This window comes from Bos indicus x Bos taurus, chromosome 13 (assembly GCF_003369695.1).
Source record: "Bos indicus x Bos taurus breed Angus x Brahman F1 hybrid chromosome 13, Bos_hybrid_MaternalHap_v2.0, whole genome shotgun sequence".
Taxonomy (NCBI): Eukaryota; Metazoa; Chordata; class Mammalia; order Artiodactyla; family Bovidae; genus Bos; species Bos indicus x Bos taurus.
Window position 1 is genome coordinate 8506224 of NC_040088.1, and position 12781 is coordinate 8519004.

At 48.8% G+C, this 12781-nt stretch overlaps 1 protein-coding gene across 2 annotated transcripts in view; it reads left to right on the top strand.

Annotated features, from left to right (window-relative positions):
• Nucleotides 1-12781, top strand: part of CDH22 (cadherin 22) — a 142656-nt gene that overhangs the window by 70092 nt on the left and 59783 nt on the right. For both annotated transcript variants that reach the window (XM_027558383.1, XM_027558382.1), the window contains exon 3: nt 1492-1786. In XM_027558383.1, coding sequence (XP_027414184.1) covers nt 1492-1786 — 295 coding nt within the window. The remainder of the gene's footprint in view (nt 1-1491; nt 1787-12781) is intronic.

A 12781-nucleotide genomic window follows, 5' to 3' on the forward strand; every position in this document is an offset into this window, starting at 1 on the left:
GGTGGTGCTAGTTGTAAAGAACCCCTCTGCCGATGCAGGAGATGTAAGAGACACATGTTTGATCCCTGGGTTGGGAAGATCCCCTGGAGGAGGAAATGGCAACCCACTCCGTATTCTTGCCTGGGATAATCCCATGGTCAGAGGAGCCTGGCGGGCTACAGTCCATGGGGTCACAAAGAGTCGGACACGAATGAAGTCACTTAGCATGCAGGCGTGCCACCCTCCAGCACCTCTAGGAGGAGGTGCTATTATGCTCCGCATGTTACAGAGGAGGGACCTGAGGCCCAGAGAGGTAGTGACTTGTGCGAGAATTCACAGGGAGGTGATGCTGGCACTGAGGCTTGACCAAGCTGTACTGCTTCTTCCCTCCACCATGGGCTTCTCCCAGGAGGCGTGAGGATGGAGTGAGAAAGCCCAGACTGTGGACCAGGCCAGTTCCTCCAGCAGTCTGACCTTGAGCAATTCATCCCATCTCTCTAGTCCTCAGAAGGAAAATGAAAAAAAAAAAAAATCTGCCAAGTAAAGATAGCAAAACCTACTCTAATAGCAATTTTCTTTTTAAAGCCCTCTGCACCAAATAAGTATGTAAATTGCTCAGCTCACTGCCGGGCACATGGTGGGTGCTCCTCCCGTTTGCACCCCACTTTCCCCTCTGTCCTTCCAGTCCCTGTCTCCAGCATATGCCAAGCCCTGAGGCTGCTCTCCAGAGATGTAGAAAGATACTTCTGCAGGCTCTGAGCCTAGGGACCCTATCCCTGTCACTCCAGCAAGGGTCATGGACAGCAGCTTGGAAATCTGCTAAAAATGCAAATTCTGAGGCCCCACTCCAAACTCCCTGGGTCAGAATCTGCTTTTTACCAAGATCTTGGGTGATTTGCATGCATAGTAAGATTTGAGAAGCATGGCTACAGCAAACGTGATAACGATGGCTTGACGTCTTGCAAAGATCTTGGAGCGGAATGGCAGAGTTGGAGGTGGAGTGGAGGTGGGGGTGGGGGTGGGTCCCCAAAAAAAGCTTTTGAGAAGAGGTGGCATTTAAACTTGCAAGATGTGGCAAGCCTTGCAGGATGAGGAGACTTTCAGTAGATAGAGAAATAAGGCAGGACACGCAAAGAAGAAGCAGAGAGGTGTGGAGGGGGCTATGACTTCTTTGTAAGGGTGATAGGGAGCCATAGAAGATTGCATGCAGGGGAGAACCTGTTCAGATCTGCCTCTGAGGCTGACATCTCTGGCCACAGAGGGGAAGGTCGATTACAGGGGCAGGGCTAGAGCAGGAAGAGCCATGGAGGGCTAGTGAAACATGCCAGACCAGACAGTGAGGCCTGGGACTGGGATGACATTTGGTTTCCCCAGCCTCAGTGTCTTCACTGAAGAATGGGCAAGAAGAGATGTGCTTAGGAACAGGCTCCCAGTGGGACTTGCTGGGGGAGTGGGGCACCAAAAGGGGCTCCCACCCTGGCCTCCATCCTGCCTTCCTCCCTGCCTCCCCAGATCCACTCGGACTCAGACGAGGGTGATGGGGCCATCAAGTACACCATCTCGGGTGAGGGCGCTGGGACCATCTTCCTGATTGATGAGCTGACAGGTGACATCCACGCCATGGAGCGCCTGGACCGGGAACAGAAGACCTTCTACACCCTGAGGGCTCAAGCTCGGGACCGTGCCACCAACCGCCTGCTGGAGCCTGAGTCAGAGTTCATCATCAAGGTGCAGGACATCAACGACAGCGAGCCCCGCTTCCTGCATGGCCCCTACATTGGCAGCGTGGCCGAGCTCTCACCCACAGGTGGGCGGTGGGCTCCGGGGGGTGGGGTGAGTCAGCAAGAGGGGAAGGGGAGCAGCCGGGTTGAGAGAGGAGCCTTCTGGGGGGAGGGGAGTCAGGGTAGAGCTGTGAGCCCAGGTGCCCAGGCACAGTCCTGGACAATCACTTAGCCCAGGGCTCCTGATAGAAACTGGAGTCATGGGCTGAGGAGCAAGCTGGCCACTACCACCTTCCCCACCAGAGAAAATGGTGAGCGCAAAGGATGGTGGGAGAACAGGGAATGGGGGGGTGTGAATGTGGGTGTGGGTTCGTGTTCACACACCACACACTGGTGTGCTGGCGTTGTCTGCTGTGCATACTGTATTCTCACATGTGCACATGTGCATGGCCTTTAAGACCCGTGCGTGCATTTGACAGGTCATGCGTCTGCTGAATGAATGCATTCATTCATTTAACAAATATGCATAGGCACTGGGGACATAGCAAGGAGGAGGCAGACCAGCCTCTCTGCTCTTATGGAAGGGCTATTCTAGTCAAGGAAGACAGGCAGGAAGCAAGTTAACAAACCAATCCTGGGGCTGGGAAGAAGACACTGAAGCAAAGACTCGAAAGAAGTGAGAGCCTGCGCCCAGGGAACAGCATTCCAGGTGGTGGGAACAGTATAAGCAAAGGTCCCAAGGCTGAATTCCCTCTGAGGGGAAGCAGAGAGGAGACCAGATCAGGCAGCCATGTGATCATAGCCAAGGTTTTGCCTTTTATGCTCAGCAAGCTGGGAAGTTAGTGGAGGGGCTTGTTCAGAAGACTGACATGATATGACTTAATTTGAACAGGATCCTGTGGCTGTTCCATGAAGATTAGATGGAGAGGTGGGGGAAAGGCAGAAACAGATAGCTTGTTGACAAGGATATTGCAATTACCTAGGCAGGAAATGATGGTAGCTTGGAACAAGGTGGTACCAGTAAGAGTACTGAAGAGAGGTCGGCTTCTAGATATATTTCGAAAGTAGAGCTGAAAGCATTTGCTAATGGATTGGATGTGGGGTGTGAGAGAAAGAAGATTCAAGGATGACTACTGAAATTTTGACCTGGGCAATTAAATAGATGGAATCTCCATTTACTGAGATGGGAGAAACAGTGGGAGGAACAGATTTGTGGGGATGGAGGGAAATCATGAGTTTGGTTAGATGAACTAAGTTGGAAGTATTTATTAGAAAGCCAAGGAGAGATCTTGAAAAAGGCAGTTCAGTATCCAGTTTCAGCTGCAAGGTCTGAGCTAGAGAGATAAATTTGGAGGTTGTCCATGGCAGAAACCCAGGGAGTACTTAGAAATCAGTTTTGCAAGTGGGGAAACTGAGGCTCAGAAGAGCCGTGACGGGCCCCAGGTCACACTGCAAGTCAGAGGTAGCTTATGAAGCCTCTGATTTCCCAAGTCCAGCAGCCCTTACTCCTGGACTCAAACTCTGGCCAAAAGAGATGTAGCCCTGTCTCTCTTCACCCAAAACTGAACTGCACATTTCCACATGGAAAAGCCAGAAAGGTAGCGAGAGATGAGGCTAGAGGAGGAAACTGGATTCATGCAAAGGACTTGAGGGAAGCAGGTAGTCTGGGAAAAGCTTAAGCAAGGAAGTAAGTGGGCAGACTTGCATTTTGGAAGCCTCCCTCTGCCTCCGGGTGGAGAGTGAATGGGAATGAGGGGTCCAGAGGGAGGTGTAGCCCCAGATCCCCCATGCTGGCTTGCCCATCAGCACTTCAGTCTCACTTTGACTTTGAGAGGTGGCAGGACTGATGTCAGCATCCCCACTGAACAGATGGAAACACCAAGGCTCAGAGAGAGTAGATGATGTGACCCACGGTCACATAGCAAGTCAATAACCAAGCAGGTCGTTGTGCTGGGCTCCCAGGCTTTTGGAGTGGCAAGGTTCTTGTGTCACTCATGGGAAAAATGACCGAGAAAAGGGCAAGGACTCATTCAAGGTCACCCAGAGAGTGGGAGGCTGAGCCAGCCCCCAGCTTGATGAGCCCAGCCACAAGGAACCCCCTCCCTGCCCCACCTCTGTCTCCCGGTCCACTGACTCTGACGTTCCTCTCAGGAAAAAATGGGACAAGCTGGGGGAACCCAGGAGGTGGGAGGAGGAAGCAGAAATTAAATTAGTTTATTGCATTTGAGCAACTTTTTGAAGGAAAAGCAAATCCGACACTTGGGTGCTTACGGAGATTCCAGGCAGCTTTGAAAATCAGTCACAATTACTGAGCCTCCTGATCTGGGCTGAGGGGGGCGGGGCCGACAAGCAGCACCGGGGTCTGGGCAGCCTCGGAGATCAGACGAATCGGGGACACAGCTTGGGACATGAAAGGCAGCAGCGCTCACAAATTAAACCACTCACAGCTTAAAAGGGAAAGGAACTGTGCCGGGGGACTCCAATGAGCCACGCTTCTGAGGAGGGGCACACCAGCCACGCTGAGCCTAACGCTGCAAAGCGGGTCCCACATCTGATGGTCAGGAAGCCTGGCTCCCCACGTGACCTCAGGAAAGTCCCTGCTCATCTCTGGGCCCCAGGTTCCCCTCTGAGCACAGAGCGGGCTCATTCATGCCCAGACGTTTATTGAGTGCCTACTCTGTGCCAGAGACTGTTTCAGGCATTGGAGATTCTTAGGAAGCCTACATTTAGGGCAGGGAGAGAGATAGGAAAGAAAGAAACAAGTCAAGATATAAATACACCCTGTGGTGTAAGTGTGAGGACCAAGGGAATTGGGACTTATATCGGGGGAGTGCTATTTTAGACAGAGAGGTCAGGAGAGCCCTTTCTTTTTTTGTATTTATTCAGTTATTTGGCTGCATCTTCGCTGTATCACACAGATATTGTGTTGCGGCGCAAGGATTCTTTCTTTGTGGTGCAGGCTTAGTTGCTCCAATGCGTGTGGGATCTTAGTTCCCCTACCAGGGATTCAATCCACATCCTCTGCATTGCAAGGCGGATTCTTAACCACCAGGGAAGTAGGAACATACCGGCCTTCCTTTTTTATAAGAGAGCATTTGAACAAGATTTGAAGGAACCAAGGGAAAGGACCAAGGAGCTATGTGAAACTCAGTTCTCAGTTCAGTTGCTCAGTCGTGTCCAGCTCTTTGCGACCCCATGGACTGCAGCACACCAGGCCTCCCTGTCCATCACCAACTCCCAGAGCTTGCTCAAACTCATGTCCATTGAGTCAATGATGCCATCCAACCATTTCATCCTCTGTCCTTCCCCTTCTTCTCCTGCCTTCAATCTTTCCCAGCATCAGGGTCTCTTCCAATGAATCAGTTCTTTGCATCAGGTGGCCAGAGATTTGGAGTTTCAGCTTCAGCATCAGTCTTTCCAATGACTATTCAGGACTGATTTCCTTTAGGATGGACTGGTTGGATCTCCTTACAGTCCAAGGGACTCTCAAGAGTCCTCTCCAACTCCACAGTTCAAAAAGCATCCATTCTTCAGTGCTCAGCTTTCTTTATAGTCCAACTCTCACATCCATACATGACTACTGAAAAAACCATAGCTGTGACTAGACAGACCTTTGTTGGCAAAGTAATGTCTCTGCTTTTTAATATGCTGTCTAGGTTGGTCATAGGTTTTCTTCCAAGGAGCAAGTGTCTTTTAATTTCATGGCTGAAGTCACCATCGGCAGTGATTTTGGAGCCCCCTAAAATAAAGTCTGACACTGTTTCCACTGTTTCCCCATCTATTTCCCATGAAGTGATGGGACCAGATGCTGTGATCTTAGTTTTCTGAATGTTGAGTTTTAAGTCAACTTTTTAACTCTCCTCTTTCACTTTCATCAAGAGGCTCTTTAGTTCTTCGCTTTCTGCCATAAGGGTGGTGTCATCTGCATATCTGATGTTATTGATATTTCTCCCAGCAATCCTGATTCTGGCTTGTGCTTCATCCAGCCCAGCATTTCTCATGATGTACTCTGCATAGAAGTTAAATAAGCAGGGTGACAATATACAGCCTTGACGTACTCCTTTCCCGATTTGAAACTAGTCTGTTGTTCCATGTCCAATTCTAACTGTTGCTTCTTGACTTCCTACTTTTGCATTCCAGTCCCCTATAATGAAAAGGATATCTTTTTTGGGTGTTGTAGGTCTTCATAGAACCATTCAACTTCAGTTTCTTCAGCATTACTGGTCGGGGCATAGACTTGGATTACTGTGATACTCAGTGGTTTGCCTTGAAAACGAACAGAGATAGTTCTGTCATTTTTGAGATTGCATCCAAGTACTGCATTTCAGACTCTTTTGTTGACTATGATGGCTACTCCATTTCTTCTAAGGGATTCTTGCCCACAGTAGTAGATATAATGGTCATCTGAGTTAAATTCACCCATTCCAGTCCATTTTAGTTCGCTGATTCCTAAAATGTCGATGTTTCCATCTCCTGTTTGACCACTTCCAATTTGCCTTGATTCATGGACCTAACATTTCAGGTTCCTATGCAATATTGCTCTTTACAGCATCGGACTTTATTTCCATCACCAGTCATATCCACAGCTGGGTATTGTTTTTGCTTTGGCTCCATTTCTTCACTTTCTGTAGTTATTTCTCCACTGATCTCCAGTAGCATATTGGGCACCTACCTACCTGGGGAGTTCATCTTTCAGTGTCCTATCTTTTTGCCTTTTCATACTGTTCATGGGGTTCTCAAGGCAAGAATACTGAAGTGATTTGCCATTCCCTTCTCCAGTGGACCACGTTTTGTCAGAACTCACCTCCATGACCTGTCTGTCTTGAGTGGCTATGGCATGGCTCATAGTTTCACTGAGCTAGACAAGGCCAAGGTCCTTGCAACCAGATTGGTTAGTTTTCTGTGATTGTGGTTTTCATTCTGTCTGCCCTCTGATGGATAAGTATAAGAGGCTTGTGGAAGTTTCCTGATGGGAGAGACTGCCTGAGGGGGAAGCTGGGTCTTGTTCTGATGGCCGGGACCATGCTCAGTAAAGCTTAAATCCAACTTTCTGTTGATGGGCAGGGCTGTGTTCCCTCCTTGTTGTTTGGCCTGAGGCCAAACTATGGTGGAGGTAATGAAGATAATGGCGACCTCCTTCAAAAGGTCCCATGCATGTACTGCTGCACTCAGTGCCCCTGATTCTGCAGCAGGCCACCGCCAACCCACACCTTCACTGGAGACTTGCGGTCACTCACAGGCAAGTCTGGGTCAGTCTCTTGTGGGGTCACTGCTGCTTTCTCCTGGGTCCTGGTGCATACAAGGTTTTGTTTGTGCCCTCTAAGAGTCTGTTTCCCAGTCCAGTGTAAGTTCTGGCAGCTCTTTGGTGGGTTAATGATGACCTCCTCCAAGAGGGCTTATGCCATACGCAGGTCTGCTGCACCCAGAGCCCCTGCCCCTGCGGCAGGCCACCGCTGACCCATACCTCTGCAGGAGACACTCAAACACAGTTCTGGCTCAGTCTCTGTGGGGTCTCTGGGTCCTGGTGTGCACAAGGTTTGTTTGAGCCCTCCCAGTGTCTCTGGTGGATATGGGGTTTGATTCTAAATGTGATTTTGCCCCTCCTACCGTCTTGCTGGGGCTTCTCCTTTGCCATTGGATGCGGTGTATCTTTTTTTTTTTTTGGTGGGATCCAACATTCTCCTGTCAATGGTTGTTCAGCAGCGACTTGTAATTTTGGAGTTCTCACAGAAGATGAGCATGTGTCCTTCTACTCCACCATCTTGGTGAGGTTCATGTGAAACAGTGGTTTTCAAAGTTTGTTGTACATCCAAGTTACTTGGAGGACTTGTTAAAGCACAGAAGGCTCCCCTCTACCCCCAGGGTTTCTGATTCAGTGTTAGTTGCTCAGTCGTGTCCCTCTTTGCAACCCCCATGGAGTGTACCTCGCCAGGCTTCTCTGTCCATGGGATTCTCTAGGCAAGAATCCTGGAATGGGTTGCCATTCCCTTCTCCAGGGGACCTTCCCAACCCAGGGTTGGAACCTGGGTCTCCTGCATGACAGGCAGATTCTTTACCATCTGAGCCACTGGGGAAGCCCAGCACATCTGGGCTGTTAGAAATGTTGGCATTTTTAACAAAGATGCTGTCAAAGCTGATGCTGATGCTGCTGGTTCCGGGTACACTTGAAGAACCAACTAAGCCTGCACCACAACTAAAGAATTCTTGCACTGCAACAAAAGATCCGCAAAAACTAAGCTAGAGAAAGAATGTTCCAGGAAGAGGAAACAGCAAGTGCAAAGGTCCTGAGGCATGATGTGTTTTATCATGTTTGAGGAATAGCAAGGAAGTCAGTGTGGCTGAAAAGAGGAGTAAAGGAAGAGGAGAGGGTCCAAGGAGGTCAGAAGAGATACCAGAAGCTGGACCACATAGGACTTTTGTAGCTGCTAAAAGCTTTGTGGTTGTGCTTTGAGTAAGACAGGGCGGGGGGCTGAGGAGAGGAATTCTATGATCCAACATAGATTTTAAAAAGATGATTTGTTGGCTGAAACTAAACTATAGGGGTTAAAGGTGAAAGTAGGGGAATCAGTGAGGAGACACCTGTAACTGGGGCAGGAGGTAATGGTGATTTGGATTCTGGATGTATGTTGAATGCAGACCAACGGGGTTTGTGAGGGATTGAATGAGGGGAGTGAGAGAGAGAGAAGACAAGGGTGAGGCTGAAGTTTTTGACCTGAGCAAGTAGATGGATGGAACTGCTATTGCTGAGCTGGGTAATACTGCAGGAAGAGCAAATTTGCACAAAATTAAGAGTTCTTTATTGGACATGTTTAGATTGAGGTGTCTACTAGAAATCCAAGTGGAGTTGTCAAGGGAACAGTTAGATCTCTAAGTCAGGAGATCAGAAGCAAGATGAGGGCTAGAGTTACCACTTTGGAAGTCATCAGCAAAGCGAGAATTTAAAGCTTGAGGCTGGGTGAAATCAACAAAGGAGTGAGTTTTGGTATGGAAGAGTTAGACTAGATAATCTCCTGATGTTGGGGGGCCCAGATCCCTTATGTAGGCTGGCAGAACCTGACCAGTGGACAGCAAGGGAATTTCACAGGGCTCCCATGCCCAGTTCAACTCCACCTACTTCTTAATGCCAACTATGTGTAAGACAAAATCCTTGGCACTATTGAAGATACAGAAATGAGAAGTTCAATCCAGCACACATCTATTACCCACTACTTTATTCTGGGCACTGCTAGGGATGTAAAGATAAGTAATTGAGTTAAATCCACAAATGTTTATTAGCAACCATTATATACAAGGCCTTCAGTGTACTTGGGTCTGTAGGGGTTTCAAAGATGAGTCACCCAACTAAGCAAACATTTATTAGTACCTGCTGCTGCTGCTGCTAAGTTACTTCAGTCGTGTCTGACTCTGTGTGACCCCATAGACGGCAGCCCACCAGGCTCCCCCATCCCTGGGATTCTTCAGGCAAGAACACTGGAGTGGGTTGCCATTTCCTTCTCCAGTGCGTGAAAGTGAAGTCACTCAATCGTGTCCAACTCTTAGGGACCCCATGGACTGCAGCCCACCAGGCTCCTCCATCCATGGGATTTTCCAGGCAAGAGTATGGGAGTGGGGTGCCATTGCCTTCTCCGTTATTAGTACCTACTTTATATATATATACATACATATATATACGTGTGTATGTATATATATATATCCCGAATAGGATAGAAAAATAAGCAGTTGCTTTAATTCAGTAAATACATAATAGTTCCTACTATGTATGTGGTCCTTCGCTAGGTGTGTGAGGATGCAAAGATAAGCAAGATACTGCCACTGTCCTCAAAGTGTTAGCAGATCAGTTTCATCTCTGGTGCCAACTCTGGTCAACTGGTCATAGGGCTGTGTTGAGAAGGTGTCTGAGGTCTCATTCAGGCTTAGCAGAAAAGAATGCCACAATCGATTAGTGATGTCTGCTGGGAGCAAAGGAAGGCGACTATGGAGGCACATATGCCATAGGATTGTCATTGCTGGACCATGAGATGGGGGCTCAGCAGACTGTGGAAATGGACAGGGGCCCTGCCACAGCCGCTTTCCTGTGTATTGCAATCCCTCTGTGAGCAGCATCTTTAATAGATGGAAAAAGACTCTTTTGTAGTACAGTCTGCACTTCTCGGGACATCTACTAAATAATAGCTATCAGCCAACACTGTTTTCACAAAGCTATTTCCCTTTATTCTCACAGTCCTGGGGAATAAGCAGGGAAGGTATTACTGTCCTCATTTTACCAATGAGGAGATAAATGTGGAGAGAGATAAAGTAACTTACCTGAGGTTCCATAGTAAGAGCTGGAGCCAGAACTGGACCCAGATCCTGGATCCAGAACCTAAGCTACTTGCCTCAGTGGGCATGAGAAACAGTTTTAGTGTGCACAGGACTTTAGAGCTTACAAAGCCCTTTCACACCCCTAATCTCATTTCATCCTCCCAGGAACTCTCTTGGGTTAAGTGTAGATACCTTCATTTTACAGCTGAGGAAACTGAGGCCCGAGAGGGGAGGGAGAAATAAAATCGGGAGGACATACTATCTGATTGCCAGGGCCCGTGCTTGAGAGGACGGTGGCAGAGAGGACAGGAGGAAGGCAGGGGGCAGTGTGCTCCCAGAGGTCCTGTTTGGGGAGGGCAGGGCAGGCTGGTAGCCTCTGACTGTCCCACCTGCTGCTGGAGAGAGTGTGGCTCAACAGCCCTCAGGCCCAAGCCAGGAATCAATTGCTGGCCTCTTCAGAGACACATTCTAAAGATGTTTTTAATTAAAGTCCAGGAAGATCTATATGTGCAATATCTCCTTGCCTAGCAACGGCACTGGCTCTCACCACCCAGGATGGGGAGAAAAGGGGCAGGAGGTTTCTGGTGGAGAGAGGTGGCAGAGAGGAGCACAGGCCCTGGCTTCACTTTGTTCTCTGTCTTTTCCATCAACAAATCCCTCAGCAAACACAAGCAGCCCCTCTCTGCCAGGCCCGGTGCCCACGTGTCAGTGAGTACAAAGGTAACAAATGTGGCATCCTACCCTCTGGGGTCTAGCACATAGTAGGTGCTCTGTATATCTTGGGTGACCAAATAGAACGGAATCATAAGCCAAAAATGTTTGCTTTCTGCAACTGGCCGAGGGATGCTACTGCAGAAACTTAGAATGTTGCTGCCCCGAGTAAACGAGGTGACCAGACTACTTCACGGAGGGTCCCATTTAAGTGGGGAGAGGATGGAAGAGTCAATGGGACTCGATTTGAAACAAAAGAAGAATCCCCTTTCTTAGGGGGATAGATGAGATACACACACACACTCAAGTGTTGCCTGCCTGGGTGAGTCCTTGGCAACCTCTTTCTGTCCCCGTCTCTGTCTCTCTCTCGATATATATATATATATGTATGTATATCTGCCTCTTTGACCCTCGTCTCTCTAGCTCTATTCTCATTTCTCCCTATGTATCTGGGTACCTCTGTTTTTGTCACTTTCTCTCTGTCCATCTGTCTGCATCTCTGTGTCTTGTTTCTCAGCCTCTGACCCACTTTCTTACCCCATGTCTGTATGCCGCCTTCTCTGTCCCTTGTCTCTTGACCTGCTTCCTGCCCCTCTATCTTCTGACCCCCCTTTCCATGCAACCACTTTCCTGCGTCTCCTGTGTATCATTCATCTATATTAGGCTGCCCTGATTGGGCAGCTGGAAGCGGAGTTGAGGCCAGTGCAGTGAGCCGGCATTGTAAGTGATGAGCAAAGAGGGAGTTGATAGGGGCGGGGGGGTGGTGCGGAGGTAAGAGAGGGGTTTGAGAAGGGACTTGTTTCCTGTGTAATCTGATTGTTCCCAGAGACTCGACAAGTGGTTTTTAATTTTTAATAGAAAGCATTCCACGCAGTTCTAGCAGCAGCAGGGGGTGGGACTCATTTTTCATAAATGTTTGAGAAGCTAAATGTGAGCCAAGGGTTTCCCCAGGCCCAGCAGGGTAGCAGAGGGAGGTAGGGAAGAAACAGGATGATAATAATTACAAACATCTTCACAATAACGACACTTGGTCACCTCGATTGAGGACTCCGTTCTTTTCCAAAGCGTTTTATCTCTTTCATCTCATCAAGGGGTCTCCCTCACCCAGGATACGGAAGCATAAAGTGTTATCTCCATTTTACAGAAGGGGAGCTGAGGCCCAGTCAGGTTGGGTAGTTGTCCCATAGCCACACAGAGAGCCAAGGACAGGGCTGGAATGAGAATTTGTCTTCAACCCCGGACCTCCACTCCACATGGCACCACATTCTCCCTGAGCAGCTTGGGGTTCTGGGGCCCATGTCTGGGCCTCAGTTGGATTTCATAAACAGCAATGGTTAAAGGGAGAAGAGAAAGTGTTCTGATCTGGGAGCCAGAGCATAGATTCTAGTTCTGGACCCATGATAAACCATGTCAGAGCCACCCAGATAAACTAGAAATGAAGGGTGTGCAAGCCCCCTCCCTCCTGATACTGGTGCCTGGGAGTCTCCCACTCACAAGCAAAGACACAGCCCCAGAGATCTTCTGACCATATAGAGAAAAGAGAAAGGAATAAACTCTTATTGAGCACTTACTAAATGCTTGGCTTTACCAGCCTCTTAAATCCATCATCTCTAATCCCCATAACATCTCTGAGAGGCAGAGTGTGACCCTCTGACTTCGAGGAAAACTGTGAGGAAAAAGGTCAGACAAGGGAAAGACTTGATTGAGGGCACAGAGTGAGGAAGTGGTGGGATTTGAACCCAGGACTCTCTGATGCCGAAGTCCCATGTCTCCATGAAGTTGCGAGGGGCATCTCTTTGTAGGAGTGTCCAACTTCTCATGCTGATTTGGTGGCTTGTGTCATACTTGCTGCTTCCTTTTGTTTGTCGGTCTCAGTGCAGGCACAGCGAGTCCAGGAGGGTGACATGCTGGCTACGGAGATGTGGGTTGGAATCTTTTCCTACCACTTACTAGTGACTTCACCTGGGGAAACGCACTGAGTCTCTCTGTGACTCTGTTTCCTCATCAGTTCAATCCGGGGTTGCATCTAGGGCATCAGTTCTCAGTCTGGGATGCACTTTAGAATCACT